Source organism: Vicia villosa, linkage group LG6 (genome assembly GCF_029867415.1).
Source record: "Vicia villosa cultivar HV-30 ecotype Madison, WI linkage group LG6, Vvil1.0, whole genome shotgun sequence".
Classification (NCBI taxonomy): Eukaryota; Viridiplantae; Streptophyta; class Magnoliopsida; order Fabales; family Fabaceae; genus Vicia; species Vicia villosa.
In genome coordinates this window covers 134538211-134558289 of record NC_081185.1, presented here as the reverse complement: position 1 = coordinate 134558289, position 20079 = coordinate 134538211, and the positions used below count along the sequence as shown (strand labels likewise).

Genomic DNA, 20079 nt, shown 5'->3' with positions numbered 1-20079 from the left:
TAAAATTTTATGAAAATTCACCGATGATTTTTAGTTCATTTGTATGTTACATAGCCTTTTCCAATTATACAAGGGTTTTCGTTTTGGTATACAGCTTCTTTTGATCTTGTTTCGTGAGATTTGTTTTTTCGATTGATTGTTGATTTTTAGGTTCTGTTCATTTCAGCTCTGTTACTATTGAGTTCGTGTAAATGGTTTTCCTAATTATTTTTCACATACTCATAATAATTGTTAGTGTTTTTATCCACGTTCTTGAATCGAATCTTCATTTTAGGATCTTTCCATTTCTTCTCTGTTACTATTGAGTTTCAGTAAATGCTTGTCCTAATTGTTCTTCGTTGGGATTTTGATAAAATTCTTTGAAAATTCAACGATGATTTTTAGTTAATTTTCATGTTACATAGCTTTTTCCAATTATACAAGCGTTTTCCGTTTTGGTATACAGCTTCTTTTGATCCAGTTTCGTGAGACTTGTTTTTTAATCGATTCTTTATTTTCAAGTTATGTTCATTTCTGCTCAGTTACTATTGAGTTCGTGTAAATGGTTGTCCTAATTTTTCTTCCAATACTCATGATAAGTGTTAGTGTTTTTATCCACGTTCTTGAATCGATTCTTTATTTTAGGTTCTTTTCATTTCTTCTCTATTACTATTGAGTTTCAGTAAACGCTTGTCCTAATTGTTCTTCGTTGCGATTTGGATAAAAGTCTTTGAAAATTCACCAATGATTTTTAGTTAATTTGCATGTTACCTAGCTTTTTCCAATTATACAAACGTTTTCATTCTGGTATACAGCTTCGTTTGATCCAGTTTCGTGAGATTTGTTTTTTTAATCGATTCTTTATTTTCAGGTTCTGTTCATTTCTGCTCTGTTAATATTGAGTTCCGGTAAATGGTTGTCCTAATTACTCATCGAATACTCATAATAATTGTTAGTGTTTTTATCGACATTCTTGATTCAATTCTTTATTTTAGGTTCTGTTCATTTCTTCTCTATTACTACTGAGTTTCATTAAATTCTAGTCCTAATTGTTCTTTGTTGCGATTTTGATAAAATTCTATGAAAATTCACCGATGATTTTTAGTTAATTTGCATGTTACATAGCTTTTTCCAATTATACAAGAGTTTTCGTTTTGGTATACAGCTTCTTTTGATCTTGTTTCGTGAGATTTGTTTTTTCAATTGATTGTTGATTTTTAAGTTCTGTTCGTTTCAGCTCTGTTACTATTGAGTTCGTGTAAATGTTTGTCCTATATATTTTTCACATACTCATAATAATTGTTAGTGTTTTTATCCACGTTCTTGAATCGAATCTTTATTTTACGTTCTTTCCATTTCTTCCCTGTTACTATTAAGTTTGAGTAAATGCTTGTCCTAATTGTTCTTCGTTGCGATTTTGATAAAATTCTTTGAAAATTCACCGATGATTTTTAGTTAATTTTCATGTTACATAGATTTTTCCAATTATACAACCGTTTTCCGTTTTGGTATACAGCTTCTTTTGATCTAGTTTCGTGAGATTTGTTTTTTCAATCGATTCTTTATTTTCAGGTTATGTTCATTTCTGCTCTGTTACTATTGGGTTCGTGTAAATGGTTGTCCTAATTTTTCTTCCAATACTCATGATAATTGTTAGTGTTTTTATCCACGTTCTTGAATCGAATCTTTATTTTAGGTTCTTTTCATTTCTTCTCTATTACTATTGAGTTTCCGTAAATGCTTGTCCTAATTGTTCTTCGTAGCGATTTTGATAAAATTCTTTGAAAATTCACCAATGATTTTTAGTTAATTTGCATGTTACCTAGCTTTTTCCAATTATACAAGCGTTTTCATTTTGGTATACAGCTTCTTTTGATCCAGTTTCTTGAGATTTGTTTTTTCAATTGATTCTTTATTTTCAGGTTATGTTCGTTTCTGCTCTGTTACTATTGAGTTCGTGTAAATGGTTTTCCTATTTGTTCTTCCAATACTCATAAAAAGTGTTAGTGTTTTTATCCACGTTCTTGAATCGATTATTTATTTTAGGTTCTTTCCATTTCTTCTCTATTATATTGAGTTTCGGTAAACGCTTGTCCTAATTGTTCTTCGTTGCGATTTTGATAAAATTCTTTGAAAATTCACCAATGATTTTTATTTAATTTGCATGTTACACAGCTTTTTACAACTATACAAGCTTTTTTGTTTTTGTATACAACTTATTTTGATCCAGTTTCGTGAGATTTGTTTTTTCAATCGATTCTTTATTTTCATATTATGTTCATTTCTGCTATGTTACTATTGAGTTCCGATAAATGCTTGTCCTAATTGTTCTTCCAATACTCATAAAATTAATTTTATTTTTCTGAACAGCACAGGCAAAAATGGACAAGGAAATGATACTTCATCAGATCAAAAGTAGGAAGGATGATCTTAAGAGATCTTCCCAAAAGGCTGCCAAATTCGAAATTGAGATGAAGTATTACAATGAAATGCTTAATAGAAATGATATCTCCAATAAGACAAAAGCACAAGTAATAAAAAATTAATTTAAGTTATATAGTTATTTTAAATTATTAATAATTTTTTTGTTATTAAATAGAAAGCAACTTGAAATCAAGAATACAAAAAAGGATGGCTTGGAAGAAAGTTGTTTTGGCTTAGCCAGAAACATAGCCAAACTGGAAGCTTAGCTTAAGCTTGCCCACAAGGCTTGACAATAATGTAGCCTTGACTTTATCTTGGCCAGCTTATAATGTCGACTTTATGCTTTCTATCTTCCTAATCAGTACTCTTAAAGGTTAATGCTTTCCTTAATCATTATGTACTTATGTTTCCTAGATGATCAATGAAATTGATTTGGAAGCTCAGCTTTAGCTTGCCCAGAAGCTCTGACAATAATGTAGGGATTACTTTGGCTTGCCCAGCTTGACAATAATGTAGACTTTATGCTTTCTATCTTCCTAATCAGTACTCTTTGAGTTTAATGCTTTCCTAAATCACTATGTACTGATGTTTCCTAGTTGATCAATAAAATTGAGTAATACTCATCGCCCTTCAAAATTAGTGAGTACATTATTGATTTTTAGTCTCTTTTGCCAACTGGATCTTGCATTGACCAATTGAGTGAGACCCATACGTATCTTCTACAATACAAAAGAGGAGAGGGAAAAAGGGATCTCCTAACCTCGTCCCTGCTTGACAATGAAAGTAGCCTTTTGCCTACCATTGTTGAAAACAAAAAGAGAAACAAATTCAAGAATAACACTGATCCAAGTGAAAAACTTATTGTCAAAGCCAAATCTAGTAAGAACTATTAGAACATAGTTTGGTTCTAATCATATCTTAGAGTTTTGATGATAACAATTGAATAAATTTTGTATAAGTAAATGTGGTACTCTAATTATATGTTTCTTAGGTCAGAAGAAGTTCTAACTCTAGTACCATTAGAACATTGGACTTTATGTAAAGCTGAACAAACAAAGAAAGAAAAGTCACTCTGAAGTTTAAGAAGTTCTAATACATGAAGTAACTTCTGAAAGCACCAACCGCTGTAGACAAATTTTGATAGAAGTCGTATTCACAAAGTCAAGATAGAAGTTGTGAAGAAAAAGGAAAAACAAAATACAAAGTTCTGATACATGATAAAGTTCCGTTAGAGACTCAATGATTAAAAGACGGCTTGATCAATTTTAAGGAACAAGTTTCAAGAAGCGTGGAAAGCTCAAGTAAACCAACACGACACAACATTTATTGCAAAGCAACCTACGAGGTTACAACGTACATATTTACCAAAGGCTATAAATAGAAGATAAATTTGAAAAATCTATAGAGACGCTTATGAACGACGCTCACACATATACAACACATGAAAGAATGCTTACGTAAACTCTTGTGCTGAAAGAAAAAATTCGTTCATTTTATCATACTGAGTTCATAACCATTGTACTTAACATAGTAAAAAATCACAGTTGTGATATAGCTTATATTAAGAAGCATTAAGCTCACTAGTTAGAAGTTCTGATTGTATGTTTCAATCGATTCTTTAGTTTTAGGTTCTGTTCATTTCTGCTCTGTTACTATTGAGTTCCGGTAAATAGTTGTCCTAATTTTTCTTCCAATACTGATAATAATTGTTAGTGTTTTTATCGACTTTCTTGAATCGAATATTTATTTTAGGTTCTGTTCATTTCTTCTACGTTACTAATGAGTTTTAGTAAATGTTTGTCCTAATCAATCTTCGTTGCGATTTTGATAAAATTCTTTGAAAATTCATTGATGATTTTTAGTTAATTTGCATGTTACATAACTTTTTCCAATTATACAAGCGTTTTACGTTATGGTATACAACTTCTTTTGATTCAGTTTCGTGAGATTTATTGTTCATTGGATTCTTTATTTTCAAGTTCTGTTCATTTCTGCCCTGTTACTATATAGTTCCGGTAATTGGTTGTCCAAATTGTTCTTCCAATACTCATAATAATTGTGAGTGTTTTTATCGACATTCTTGAATCGATTCTTAATTTTAGGTTCTGTTCATTTGTTCTCTGTTACTATTGAGTTTCAGTAAATGCTTGTCCCAATTGTTCTTCGTTGCGATTTTGATAAAATTATTTGAAAATTCACCGATGATTTTTAGTTAATTTTCATGTTACATAGTTTTTTCTAATAATACAAGCGTTTTCATTTTTGTATTCAGCTTCTTTTGATCCAGTTTCGTGAGATTTGTTTTTTAATCGATTCTTTATTTTCAGGTTCTGTTCATTTCTGCTCTGTTACTATTGAGTTCCGGTAAATGGTTGTCCTAATTGTTCTTCCAATACTCATAATAATTGTTAGTGTTTTATCGACTTTCTTGAATCGAATATTTATTTTAGGTTCTGTTCATTTCTTCTACGTTACTAATGAGTTTCAGTAAATGGTTGTCCTAATCGTTCTTCGTTGCGATTTTGATAAAATTCTTTGAAAATTCACCGATGATATTTAGTTAATTTGCATGTTACATAACTTTTTCCAAATAAAAAAGCGTTTTTCGTTATGGTATACAGCCTCTTTTGATTCAGCTTCGTAAGATTTTTTTTCCAATCAATTCTTTATTTGCAGGTTCTATTCATTTCTGCTCTGTTACTATTGAGTTCCGGTAAATGATTGTCCTAATTGATTTTCCAATACTCATAATAATTGTTAGTGTTTTAATCGACGTTTTTGAATCGATTCTTTATTTTAGGTTTTGTTCATTTCTTCTCTGTTACTACTGAGTTTCAGTAAATGCCTGCCCTAATTGTTCTTCGTTGCGATTTTGATAAAATCCTTTGAAAATTCCCCGACGATTTTTAGTTAATTTCCATGTTACATAGATCTTTCCAATTACAAAAGCGTTTTCGTTTTGGTATACAACATCTATTGATCCAGTTTCGTGAGATTTGTTTTTTCTATTGAATCTTTATTTTCAGGTTCTGTTCATTTCTGTTCTGTTACTATTGAGTTCCGGTAAATGGTTGTCCTAATTGTTCTTCCAATACTCATAATAATTGTTAGTGTTTTTATCGACTTTCTTGAATCGAATAATTATTTTAGGTTCTGTTCATTTCTTCTAGGTTACTAATGATTTCAGTAAATGTTTGTCGTAATCGTTCTTCATTGCGATTTTGATAAAATTATTTAAAAATTCACCGACGATTTTTAGTTAATTTGCATGTTACATAACGTTTTCCAAATATACAAGCGTTTTTCGTTATGGTATACAACTTCTTTTGATTCAGTTTCGTGAGATTTGTTTTTTCAATCGATTCCTTATTTTCAGGATCTGTTCATTTCTGCTCTGTTATTATTGAGTTCTGGTAAATGATTGTCCTAATTTTTCTTCCAATACTCATAATAATTGCTAATTTTTTTTCCATGTTCTTGAATCGATTCTTTATTTTAGGTTCTGTTCATTTCTTCTCTGTTACTACTGAGTTTCAGTAAATGCTTGCCCTAATTGTTCTTCATTGCGATTTTGATAAAAAAAATTGAATATTCACCGATGATTTTTAGTTAATTTGCATGTTACATAGATTTTTCCAATTATACAAGCGTTTTCGTTTTGGTATACAGCTTCTTTTCATATAGTTTCGTGAGATTTGTTTTTTCAATTGATTCTTTATTTTTAGGTTCTGTTCATTTTTGCTCGGTTACTATTGAGTTCCGCTAAATGGTTGTCCTAATTGTTTTTCACATACTCATAATAGGCTTTGGCTAATATGCATAAGGATTTACTTATGCACCATACATAAGCCTACCAAAGCCATTGGACCATGTTTTTAATCCAGTATTGAGTATTGAGTATTGAGTGGTGAGTATTGAGTAATAACAATTGATGTCTAGAATTTGATCCAGGGGTCCATAATAATCTATGCATGGTGCATAGATTTTTATCTATGCACGGTAACTGCACCCCTCATAATAATTGTCCTAATTCTTTGAAAATTCACCGATGATTTTTAGTTAATTTTCATGTTACATAGCTTTTTCCAATTATACAAGGGTTTTCCGTTTTGGTATACAGCTTCTTTTTATCCAGTTTCGTGAGACTTGTTTTTTCAATCGATTCTTTATTTTCAGGAACTGTTCATTTCTTGTCTGTTACTATTGAGTTCGTGTAAATGGTTGTCCAAATTTTTCTTCCAATACTCATGATAATTGTTCGTGTTTTTATCCATGTTCTTGAATCGATTCTTTATTTTAGGCTCTTTTCATTTCTTCTCTATTGCTATTGAGTTTCAGTAAACGCTTGTCCTAATTGTTCTTCGTTGCGATTTAGATAAAATTCTTTGAAAATTCACCAATGATTTTTAGTTAATTTGCATGTTACCTAGCTTTTTCCAATTATACAAGCGTTTTCATTTTGGTATACAGCTTCGTTTGATCCAGTTTCGCGAGATTTGTTTTTTCAATCGATTCTTTATTTTCAGGTTCTGTTCATTTCTGCTCTGTTAATATTGAGTTCCGGTAAATGGTTGTCCTAATTACTCTTCGAATACTCATAATAATTGTTAGTGTTTTTGTCGACGTTCTTGAATCAATTCTTTATTTTAGGTTCTGTTCATTTCTTCTCTGTTACTACTGAGTTTCACTAAATGCTAGTCCTAATTGTTCTTCGTTGCGATTTTGATAGGATTCATAGAAAATTCACCGATGATTTTTAGTTAATTTGCATGTTACATAGCTTTTTCCAATTATACAAGAGTTTTCATTTTGGTATACAACTTCTTTTGATCTTGTTTCGTGAGATTTATTTTTTCAATTGATTGTTGATTTTTAAGTTCTGTTCGTTTCAGCTCTGTTACTATTGAGTTCGTGTAAATGTTTGTCCTATATATTTTTCACATACTCATAATAATTGTTAGTGTTTTTATCCACGTTCTTGAATCGAATCTTTATTTTACGTTCTTTCCATTTCTTCCCTGTTACTATTGAGTTTGAGTAAATGCTTGTCCTAATTGTTCTTCGTTGCGATTTTGATAAAATTCTTTGAAAATTCACCGATGATTTTTAGTTAATTTTCATGTTACATAGATTTTTCCAATTATACAAGCGTTTCCCGTTTTGGTATACAGCTTCTTTTGATCTAGTTTCCTGAGATTTGTTTTTTCAATCGATTCTTTATTTTCAGGTTATGTTCATTTCTGCTCTGTTACTATTGGGTTCGTGTAAATGGTTGTCCTAATTTTTCTTCCAATACTCATGATAATTGTTAGTGTTTTTATCCACGTTCTTGAATCGAATCTTTATTTTAGGTTCTTTTCATTTCTTCTCTATTACTATTGAGTTTCCGTAAATGCTTGTCCTAATTGTTCTTCGTAGCGATTTTGATAAAATTCTTTGAAAATTCACCAATGATTTTTAGTTAATTTGCATGTTACCTAGCTTTTTCCAATTATACAAGCGTTTTCATTTTGTTATACAGCTTCTTTTGATCCAGTTTCTTGAGATTTGTTTTTTCAATCGATTCTTTATTTTCAGGTTATGTTCGTTTCTGCTCTGTTACTATTGAGTTCGTGTAAATGGTTGTCCTATTTGTTCTTCCAATACTTATAAAAAGTGTTAGTGTTTTTATCCACGTTCTTGAATCGATTATTTATTTTAGGTTCTTTCCATTTCTTCTCTATTATATTGAGTTTCGGTAAACGCTTGTCCTAATTGTTCTTCGTTGCGATTTTGATAAAATTCTTTGAAAATTCACCAATGATTTTTATTTAATTTGCATGTTACACAGCTTTTTACAACTATACAAGCTTTTTTGTTTTTGTATACAACTTATTTTGATCCAGTTTCGTGAGATTTGTTTTTTCAATCGATTCTTTATTTTCAGATTATGTTCATTTCTGCTATGTTACTATTGTGTTCCGGTAAATGCTTGTCCTAATTGTTCTTCCAATACTCATAAAATTAATTTTATTTTTCTGAACATCACATGCAAAAATGGACAAGGAAATGATACTTCATCAGATCAAAAGTAGGAAGGATGATCTTAAGAGATCTTCCCAAAAGGTTGCCAAATTCGAAGTTGAGATGAAGTATTACAATGAAATGCTTAATAGAAATGATATCTCCAATAAGACAAAAGCACGAGTAATAAAAATTTAATTTAAGTTATATAGTTATTTTTAATTATTAATAGTTTTTTTGTTATTAAATAGAAAGCAACTTGAAATCAAGACTACAAAAAATGATGGCTTGGATGAAAGTTGTTTTGGCTTCGCCAGAAACACAGCCCAAACTGGAAGCTTAGCTTAAGCTTGCCCACAAGGCTTGACAATAATGTAGCCTTGACTTTATCTTGGCCAGCTTATAATGTCGACTTTATGCTTTCTATCTTCCTAATCAGTACTCTTTAAGTTTAATGCTTTCCTTAATCATTATGTACTTTTGTTTCCTAGTTGATATGTTTCCTAGTTGATCAACGAAACTGATTTGGAAGCTCAACTTTAGCTTGCCCAGAAGCTCTGACAATAATGTAGGGTTGACTTTAGCTTGCCCAGCTTGACAATAATGTAACTTTATGCTTTCTATCTTCCTAATCAGTACTCTTTGAGTTTAATGCTTTCCTAAATCACAATGTACTTATGTTTCCTAGTTGATCAATAAAATTTAGTAATACTCATCGCCCTTCAAACTTAATGAGTACATTATGGATTTTTAGTCTCTTTTGCCAACTTGATCTTGCATTGACCAATTGAGTGAGACCCATACGTATCTTCTACAATACAAAAGGGGAGAGGGAAAAAGGGATCTCCTAACTTCGTCCCTATTTGACAATGAAAGTAGCCTTTTGCCTACCATTGTTGAAAACAAAAAGAGAAACAAATTAAAGAATAACACTGATCCAAGTGAAAAACTTATTGTCAAAGCCAAATCTAGTAAGAACTGTTAGAACATAGTTTGGTTCTAGTCATATCTTAGAGTTTTGATGATAACAATTGAATAAATTTTGTATAAGTAAATGTGGTACTCTAATTATATGTTTCTTAGGTCAGAAGAAGTTCTAACTCTAGTACCATCAGAACATTAGACTTTATGTAAAGCTGGACAAACAAAGAAAGAAAAGTCACGCTGAAGTTTAAGAAGTTCTAATACATGAAGTAACTTCTGAAAGCACCAACCGCTGTAGACAAATTCTGATAGAAGTTATATTCACAAAGTCAAGACAGATGTTGTAAAGAAAAAGGAAAAACAAAATACAAAGTTCTGATACATGATAAAGTTCCGTTAGAGACACAATGATTAAAACACGGCTGAATCAATTTTAAGGAACAAGTTTCAAGAAGCGTGGAAAGCTCAAGTAAACCAACACGACACAACATTTATTGCAAAGCAACCTACGAGGTTACAACATACATATTTACCAAAGGCTATAAATAGAAGATAAATTTGAAAAATCTATAGAGATGCTTATGAGCGACGCTCACACATATACAACACATGAAAGAATGCTTACGTAAACTCTTGCGCTGAAAGAAAAACTTCGTTCATTTTATCATACTGAGTTCATAACCATTGTACTTAACATAGTAAAAAAATCACAGTTGTGATATAGCTTACATTAAGTAGCATTAAGCTCACTAGTTAGAAGTTCTGATTGTATGTTTCAATCGATTCTTTAGTTTTAGGTTCTGTTCATTCCTGCTATGTTACTATTGAGTTCCGGTAAATGGTTGTCCTAATTTTTCTTCCTATACTCATAATAATTGTGAGTGTTTTTATCGACATTCTTGAATCGATTCTTAATTTTAGGTTGGGTTCATTTGTTCTTTGTTACTATTGAGTTTCAGTAAATGGTTGTCCCAATTGTTCTTCGTTGCGATTTTTATAAAATTCTTTGAAAATTCACCGATGATTTTTAGTTAATTTTTATGTTACATAGCTTTTTCCAATTACAAAAGCGTTTTCGTTTTGGTATACAGCTTCTTTTGATCCAATTATTATTTTCAAGTTCTGTTCATTTCTGCTCAGTTACTATTGAGTTCGTGTAAATGGTTGTTCAAATTGTTCTTCCAATACTCATAATAATGGTTAGTGTTTTTATCCACTTTCTTGAATCGATTCTTTATTTTAGGGTTATGTTCATTTCTTCTCTATTACTATTGAGTTTTACTAAATGCTTGTCCTAACTATTCGTCGTTGCGATTTTGATAAATTTCTTTGAAAATTCACCCATTGATTTTTACTTAATTTGCATGTTACATAGCTTTTTCCAATTATACAAGCGTTTTCTTTTTGGTATACACCTTTTGATCCAGTTTCGATAGATTTGTTTTTTCAATCGAATCTTTATTTTTAGGTTTTGTTCATATTTGCTCTGTTCCTATTGAGTTTCGGTAAATGGTTGTCCTAATTACTCTTCCAATACTCATAATAATTGTGAGTGTTTTAATTGACGTTCTTGAATCAATTCTTTATTTAAGTAAATGCTTGCCCTAATTGTTCTTCCTTGTGATTTTGATAAAAGAAATTGAATATTCACCGATGATTTTTAGTTAATTGGCATGTTACATAGCTTTTTCCAATTATACAAGCGTTTTCATTTTGGGATACAGCTTCTTTTCATATTGTTTCGTGAGATTTATTTTTTCAATTGATTCTTTATTTTTCAGGTTCTGTTCATTTCAGCTCTGTTACTATTGAGTTCGTGTAAATGGTTGTCCTAATTGTTTTTCACATACTCATAATAATTGTTAGTGTTTTTATCCACGTTCTTGAATCCAATATTTATTTTCGATTCTTTTATTTATTCTATGTTAATATTGAGTTTTAGTAAATGCTTGTCCTAATTATTCTTCGTTGCGATTTTGATAAAATTCTTTGAAAATTCACCGATGATTTTTAGTTAATTTTCATGTTACATAGCTTTTTACAATTATACAAGGGTTTTCCGTTTTGGTATACAGCTTCTTTTGATCTAGTTTCGTAAGATTTGTTTTTTCAATCGATTCTTTATTTTCAGGTTCTGTTCATTTCTGCTTTGTTACTATTGAGTTCGTGTAAATGGTTGTCCTAATTTTTCTTCCAATACTCATGATAATTGTTAGTGTTTTTATCCACATTCTTGAATCGATTCTTTATTTTAGGCTCTTTTCATTTCTTCTCTATTACATTTGAGTTTCAGTAAACGCTTGTCCTAATTGTTCTTCGTTGCGATTTTGATAAAATTCTTTGAAAATTCACCAATGATTTTTAGTTAATTTGCATGTTACCTAGCTTTTTCCAATTATACAAGCGTTTTCTTTTTGGTATACAGCTTCGTTTGATCCAGTTTCGTGAGATTTGGTTTTTCAATCGATTCTTTATTTTCAGGTTCTGTTCATTTCTGCTCTGTTAATATTGAGTTCCGGTAAATGGTTGTCCTAATTACTCTTCGAATACTCATAATAATTGTTAGTGTTTTTATCGACGTTCTTGAATCAATTCTTTATTTTAGGTTATGTTCATTTCTTCTCTGTTACTACTGAGTTTCACTAAATGCTAGTCGTAAATGTTCTTCGTTGCAATTTTGATAGAATTCTTAGAAAATTCACCGATGATTTTTAGTTAATTTTCATGTTACATAGCTTTTTCCAATTATACAAGAGTTTTCGTTTTGGTATACAGCTTCTTTTGATCTTGTTTCGTGAGATTTATTTTTTCAATTGATTGTTGATTTTTAGGTTCTGTTCATTTCAGCTCTGTTACTATTGAGTTCGTGTAAATGGTTGTCCTATATGTTTTTCACATACTCATAATAATTGTTAGTGTTTTTAACCACGTTCTTGAATCGAATCTTTATTTTACGTTCTTTCCATTTCTTCCCTGTTACTATTGAGTTTCAGTAAATGCTTGTCCTAATTGTTCTTCGTTGCGATTTTGATAAAATTCTTTGAAAATTCACCGATGATTTTTAGTTAATTTTCATGTTACATAGATTTTTCCAATTATACAAGCATTTTCCATTTTGGTATACAACTTCTTTTGATCTAGTTTCGTGAGATTTGTTTTTTCAATCAATTCTTTATTTTCAGGTTATGTTCATTTCTGCTTTGTTACTATTGGGTTCGTGTAAATGGTTGTCCTAATTTTTCTTCCAATACTCATGATAATTGTTAGTGTTTTTTCCACAATCTTGAATCGATTCTTTATTTTAGGTTCTTTTCATTTCTTCTTTATTACTATTGAGTTTTAGTAAACGCTTGTCCTAATTGTTCTTCGTTGCGATTTTGATGAAATTCTTTGAAAATTCACCAATGATTTTTAGTTAATTTGCATGTTACCTAGCTTTTTCCAATTATACAAACGTTTTCATTTTGGTATACAGCTTCTTTTTATCCAGTCTCTTGAGATTTGTTTTTTCAATCGATTCTTTATTTTCAGGTTATGTTCGTTTCTGCTCTGTTACTATTGAGTTCGTGTAAATGTTTGTCCTATTTGTTCTTCCAATACTCATAAAAATTGTTAGTGCTTTTATCCACGTTCTTGAATCGATTATTTATTTTAGCTTCTTTCCATTTCTTCTCTATTACATTGAGTTTCGGTAAACGCTTGTCCTAATTGTTCTTCGTTGCGATTTTGATAAAATTCTTTGAAAATTCACCAATGATTTTTAGTTAATTTGCATGATACCTAGCTTTTTCCAATTATACAAGCGTTTTCATTTTGGTATACAGCTTCTATTGATCCAGTTTCTTGAGATTTGTTTTTTCAATCGATTCTTTTTTTTAGGTTATGTTCGTTTCTGCTCTGTTACTATTGAGTTCGTGTAAATGGTTGTCCTATTTGTTCTTCCAATACTCATAAAAAGTGTTAGTGTTTTTATCCACGTTCTTGAATCGATTATTTATTTTAGGTTCTTTCCATTTCTTCTCTATTATATTGAGTTTCGGTAAACGCTTGTCCTAATTGTTCTTCGTTGTGATTTTGATAAAATTCTTTGAAAATTCACCAATGATTTTTATTTAATTGGCATGTTACACAGCTTTTTCCAATTATACAAGCTTTTTTGTTTTTGTATACAACTTATTTTGATCCAGTTTCGTGAGATTTGTTTTTTCAATCGATTCTTTATTTTTCAGATTATGTTCATTTCTGCTATGTTACTATTGAATTCCAGTAAATGCTTGTCCTAATTGTTCTTCCAATACTCATAAAATTAATTTTATTTTTCTGAACAGCACCGGCAAAAATGGACAAGGAAATGATACTTCACCAGATCAAAAGTAGGAAGGATGATCTTAAGAGATCTTCCCAAAAGGTTGCCAAATTCGAAGTTGAGATGAAGTTTTACAATGAAATGCTTAATAAAAATGATATCTCCAATAAGACAAAAGCACAAGTAATAAAAATTTAATTTAAGTTATATAGTTATTTTTAATTATTAATAGTTTTTTGTTATTAAATAGAAAGAAACTTGAAATCAAGACTACAAAAAAGGATGGCTTGGATAAAAGTTGTTTTGGCTTAGCCAGAAACATAACCAAACTGGAAGCTTAGCTTAAGCTTTCCCACAAGGCTTGACAATAATGTAGCCTTGACTTTATCTTGGCCAGCTTATAATGTCGACTTTATGCTTTCTATCTTCCTAATCAGTACTCTTTAAGTTTAATGATTTCCTTAATCATTATGTACTTCTGTTTCCTAGTTGATATGTTTCCTAGTTGATCAATGAAATTGATTTGGAAGCTCAGCTTTAGCTTGCCCAGAAGCTCTGACAATAATGTAGGGTTGACTTTAGCTTTCCCACCTTGACAATAATGTAGACTTTATGCTTTCTATCTTCCTAATCAGTACTCTTTGAGTTTAATGCTTTCCTAAATCACTGTGTACTTATGTTTCCTAGTGGATCAATAAAATTGAGTAATACTCATCGCCCTTCAAAATTAATGAGTACATTATTGATTTTTAGGCTCTTTTGCCAACTTGATCTTGCATTGACCAATTGAGTGAGACCCATACGTATCTTCTACAATACAAAAGGGGAGAGGGAAAAAGGGATCTCCTAACTTCGTCCCTATTTGACAATGAAAGTAGCCTTTTGCCTACCATTGTTGAAAACAAAAAGAGAAACAAATTAAAGAATAACACTGATCCAAGTGAAAAACTTATTGTCAAAGCCAAATCTAGTAAGAACTGTTAGAACATAGTTTGGTTCTAATCATATCTTAGAGTTTTGATGGTAACAATTGAATAAATTTTGTATAAGTAAATGTGGTACTCTAATTATATGTTTCTTAGGTCAGAAGAAGTTCTAACTCTAGTACCATCAGAACATTAGACTTTATGTAAAGCTAGACAAACAAAGAAAGAAAAGTCACGCTGAAGTTTAAGAAGTTCTAATACATGAAGTAACTTCTTAAAGCACCAACCGCTGTAGACAAATTCTTCAAGAAGACGTTGGAAGTTGTCTTCGTGAACCAATTGTAATCAAGTTTTGATTAGTGGATTAAGTCCTCAACAGAGAGAGGCGAAATCACCTTGACGGGTGGACTAGAGTAGTTTGAGTTCAAACGAACCAGGATAAAAATATCGTGTAAATTTTTATTTGTCAAAGAAAACCCCTTATTCAATCCCCCTTCTAAGTGTTTTCATACCCTTCAAGAACTTTGATTAATAACTACTGGTTCAGGATGAAGTAGCCTTTATAATGAAAGTAAACCTCGTCCCCATTTGACAATGAAAGTAGCCTTTGTAATACCAATCTTCATATTTAAGTTTCCATCAAAACTATATGGAAGTATTGTGAGCATTGTAATTAAAGAGGATTCATCCATTTGTGAAGTATTAAGTGATTACATTAGCTATATCATGCTTCACGATGTCACAGTAAGTGTGAAAAAAGAATGATCTAAAAACATGTTAACTAGACTGGACTTGGGTATTTGAAAAACATGAACTAAAATTAACTACAGGTAGGGGTGATCAAAACCAAACCAACCCAATAGAAAACCGCAAACCAAATCAAACCAAACCGAAACCGCAAAAAACCGCATTTGGTTCGGATTAGTTTGGGTCAGTTTTTACAAAACCGCACGGTTCGGTTCGGTTTGCGGTTTGTATTTTGTAAACCGAACCAAACCGCACTATGTTACAACCTAAATTTTACTAACTCAGATCCAACCCAAACTTAAACTTATTATACATTAGCATTATGATTACGAACAATTTTCTCATCCTTACACATATAATTTCAGTCCCGATCTTCTAAAATCTCTAATAACATTATCGCACCTTCTTTGCCACATACATCTTCCCTCTTCTTCTATAATCTCTACTCTCTTATATTCTTTCTTTTTCACCTTCTCATTTTTATGTATATGTTCCGTATTTCAGTTTCGTTTTTATCGCATATCTTCTTCTCTAATCTCTCAACACTTTTTTTCTTTTTCACTTTCACTAATCTTTCGTCTCTTCTATTTTTTTTTTCGTTATAATAATTTTTATATTTTTTTATGCTATTATTTTATGTTTAATATTCCACTTTTGTCTAATTTAATTTTTACATATTAAATGGAAAAATATTGTCAAAATATGACGAGTTTTGTTGTTATTTGATAGTGTATGAATGTATAAATACAAAATTATGTTATCATCTATATGTGTATGTATGGCTCAATAAAATATTTGTAAAAAACCGAACCGAACCAAACCGCATTAGTTTGGTTTGGTTTGGTTCGGATTTTTTTTAAAAGTCAACCAAACCAAACCAAACCGCACTATTTTTTCTCTTGCGGTTCGGATGATTTTTTTCGTCAAAACCGCCCAAACCGCACCGCGAGCACCCCTAACTACAGGTGAAGATGAGATGATTCATCTATTGAAAATCTATCTAAGTACAAGACCAAGAAATAGAAGGATGTGGGCATTTGACCCAGGCCTGCACACTAGGCGTGAGGGTGGGTGTTGAAGTTGGTATTTATGTTTGTTAGAGTTTGTTTGAAGTCCCACATTGCTTAGGACAATCTCACCTCTTGAGCTAGCTTATCAAAATCAAGAAAAAGATTAAATAGGAGACCAAATTTTGTAATTATTCTGGTGGTGAAGCTAAGGAGAGTTGAAAGGTGAAAGAAAGTATTGTGTGGATCAATGAAGGTTGTTGTGAGGTAACGGTTTTGATGTATGAGGTGGTGTCGCGGTGACTTTGAGGTGAGGATGGAAGAAGTGTACGTGGTGAAGTTTCAAATGTGAAGGAAAGATCTCGGTTGTGAGTGAGTTTCGATTTTCCAGTAGAGTGTATTTGGTTTTGGGGCTGCGCTCTATGATTGGTTTCTCTCCATGCAGACTTCTATTTATATTAGTAGTTAGGGCTTCAAGTGACCAAACAAAATGCCCATCTTGTCCTTCCTTTGAATTAAAATCACAAATAAATGAAAAACTAAAAGAAGAAAATCAAGCTAATCACTAAAATATTTTGGTTTTAATTTTTTTTCAAAAATAAAAAAATAAAAATTGGAATAAACCGAAAAATAAATAAAATCAGACACGTGCTAAATCGAAAAAGTAAAATGAATACATCAAAATGATCTACACGCAACAAGGTTCGGTAAAACAGATACATAATGATAAAAAAAAAACACAAAATACATGGTTAAACAGGCTCTGACTGATCAAAATACGACCGCAAACAGAGTCAAAAAATAAAACGAGCATACTAATACGACCTATGCGCATCGGAGTTTCATAAAATATTATGGTACAATTACAACATGACATGTCATTTTTTTCACTTTCTAAGGAAATATGGAGTTTTTCTGTTTGTGGTGGTCACACAAAATGTACCAAAAATAACGGTATCTTATTCTAAAAAAACGCAAACAGATACGGTAATGCTCATGTCCTGGAAACCTGCAACTTTTATTATTTTCTGATTAACATTGATGATTTGTTGATTTCACCATGCAATAATGAAAATATATCACGCTAAATCTTCAAATTTCAGTTACACACTCTATTGTTTCTCTTGATTTTGGTTCTCTAATTGAAATTAGTAGATTGTGATAGAAACTTAAGAAATTCAATATTTTCATATTTACTATTAGGATACTTTTATGATAATTGAATGATGAATATATGATTTTATGCATATATATTTATATTTATATTTGAATTTTCCTACAAGAATGGAAGGATCCATATTGAGTCCTGCATTGGAAGCATTGGATCATGTAATATCTGAAGAAGGGAAAATTCTCACAAAACCTTTCTTGGATGTTTGCAAAACTGTATTACCCATTTTAGGTATGTAAATCATCACTTTACTTTAACCCTAATTTTGTCAAAAAAATCATTATCATGATTTGATTTTAATATGGTTTCAGATAAATTTGGAGGAGCATTTTCATTTGTAAAATCTGATATAGGTGGTAACATCGCGGTAAGTTCATAATCACCTTGTTTCCTTTATTCGTGGCTTCTTAATTACTCACTACAAAAAACGCGCCTGAATTGCAGAGATTGGAGACTCAGTATGATTCCGACTCTTTAGAGTACAAATTTTTACATAGCATGATTCAAAAAGAAGTTGAAACTAAAACAGAAAGGATTCAATCAAGCTGCACAAATTCCCTACTATGGCTATCAAGGTATGAAATATTCAAGATTTCATTTAATTAATTAATGTTGATAATTACACAACTATCTTCTTACTATTTCGTTTGCAACTTGTTAGGAGCATGGATTATACAGTACAATTGTTCAAAAACTTACAAGAACATAAGGATTGGAGCATGAAACATGTTTGTCGGGATTCATACGACAAAACATTTAAAAAGTGGCATAACTGGCTAGCAAGTTCTACTTTCAATGTAAAAATAAATAAAAATATTGTATGATCATATTACATAGGTTTTATAATAAGATGATTAGCTTAATCTAAAATCACTCAATTGAATTACACAGGTTGGATTGAAGCTTGTTCCTGATAGAAAAAGTTTCATGGAAGCAATTGGTACAGGAGACCTAAGTTCTGACATAGTAAAATTTTGTGATAGCTTCTCTTTAGTACTTGCAGAGAATCATAAAGTTCTGGTATTATTATTATATGGAGTATCTAAATTATCTTAAGTTATTTTTTACCTCATTTGATGCTTTGATTTTGTTCTTATTGCAGGCTAGTGTTAATATGGATAATAGAAAATTTTGATGTACAAAGTGATTATATGAAGTGGAGCAGTTTTTTTTTCTCATTCATGTTTTTCTTTTCATTATTTATAAATTTTGATATCATAAAATTTGATGTGCAAAGTGATTGCAAAATATGTCACATCCAAAAAGAGTTATAGTTTGATATGTACTTCTAGTTGATTGATTGTATATATTTGAAAATTGTTTATGTAACTCTATATGTTCTTGATTTTCATTAGTGTAGCAACCTGTTACTCTATATATTTTCAAGGAACTTGATTGAACAACATACCTTCAGTTTTCTAATTCTTCGCTATTGTAACCCATTTGGTGTATTCAATGAACATGTCCCTTTCAAGCTCCTTAGTTTGAGCTTCTATGCCTCATAACTTAAGAGGGGTTAAATTAACAACTTGTGTTGAGCATGATATCCAATAAGGAATTTTTATCGTCTTCGGGATAGTCTCCCCACATGACATCGTTTAACCTTAAGAAGTTAGCAAATTTTATATGTTGTGAAATTGAAATGTTCAACCACATCAAAACTTATGATGTGTTGGACAAAGAACAATGTCAACCAACTAAATGGATCGAGTGTAATATAAATTTTCCAAAGAGTGTAATAAAATTTACAACAAGCAAAAAAACAATTAGTCAGGGGATAATCCCCTCACAAATGACAAAAACCCCTCACAAATACAAAGTTTGTGAGGGTACGGGTCCCCATGCTAAACAGGGAGTCGCAAATTGTTTGCGATGGGCCATCCACCTTGCCATTTTGCTTGGGACTAACCCCCTCGCAAATTGCAATCCATATTTTCCAAACTGCAACATGCAGACGTAAGCGCAGGCTAGGGGTTCAGCTATTGGTACCTTGCGTCAGAAATTTTGCTTGGGGTTAAGCCCTTTGCAAAATGTATACATTTTGGGAGTTGTGAGGGGTTCATCCATTCAGGCCCTGGATATATATATATATATATATATATATATATATATATATATATATATATATATATATATATATATATATATATATATATATATATATATATATATACAAAATACCACTATATAACAACATACATAATATTTTTTGCATACACAAAATACAGTAAAAAATTACAAAATACTAGATTATACACATAATATTTATTTTCAAAAATTATAAATATACATTATATTTCTATAAGCAACACAGATTCAACATATCAAACAACAACAACACTAATATACATAAAAATAGAGAGAGAAAAATGTATCATAAGAAAACAAATCAACAACTCCAAGTTTATTTTGGATTTCCTTGAAAAAGCTAACTCTTTTGTAGCTATATTAAACAAAAAATAATTAAAAAGCAATTAAAATTGCACTTTTAAATAAACTGTAAATCATAAAGAAAAAGAAAATAATTATTTTTACCATGAAAATTGAAGAAAATAATTTGAGAAGAAGTGGACTTGGTGAAGAAGTGGAGAA

General features: G+C 30.7%; 1 protein-coding gene across 1 annotated transcript; it reads left to right on the top strand.

Annotated features, from left to right (window-relative positions):
- The first annotated feature begins 17388 nt into the window (after positions 1–17388).
- Positions 17389–18650, top strand: LOC131612455 (glycolipid transfer protein 1-like). The gene is made up of 6 exons (XM_058884250.1): positions 17389–17718; positions 17799–17854; positions 17932–18062; positions 18149–18284; positions 18379–18507; positions 18590–18650. Exons 1-6 carry the CDS (start codon positions 17559–17561, stop codon positions 18620–18622), a joined length of 645 nt encoding a protein of 214 aa, XP_058740233.1. The 5' UTR covers positions 17389–17558; the 3' UTR covers positions 18623–18650.
- Positions 18651–20079: the final 1429 nt, after the last annotated feature.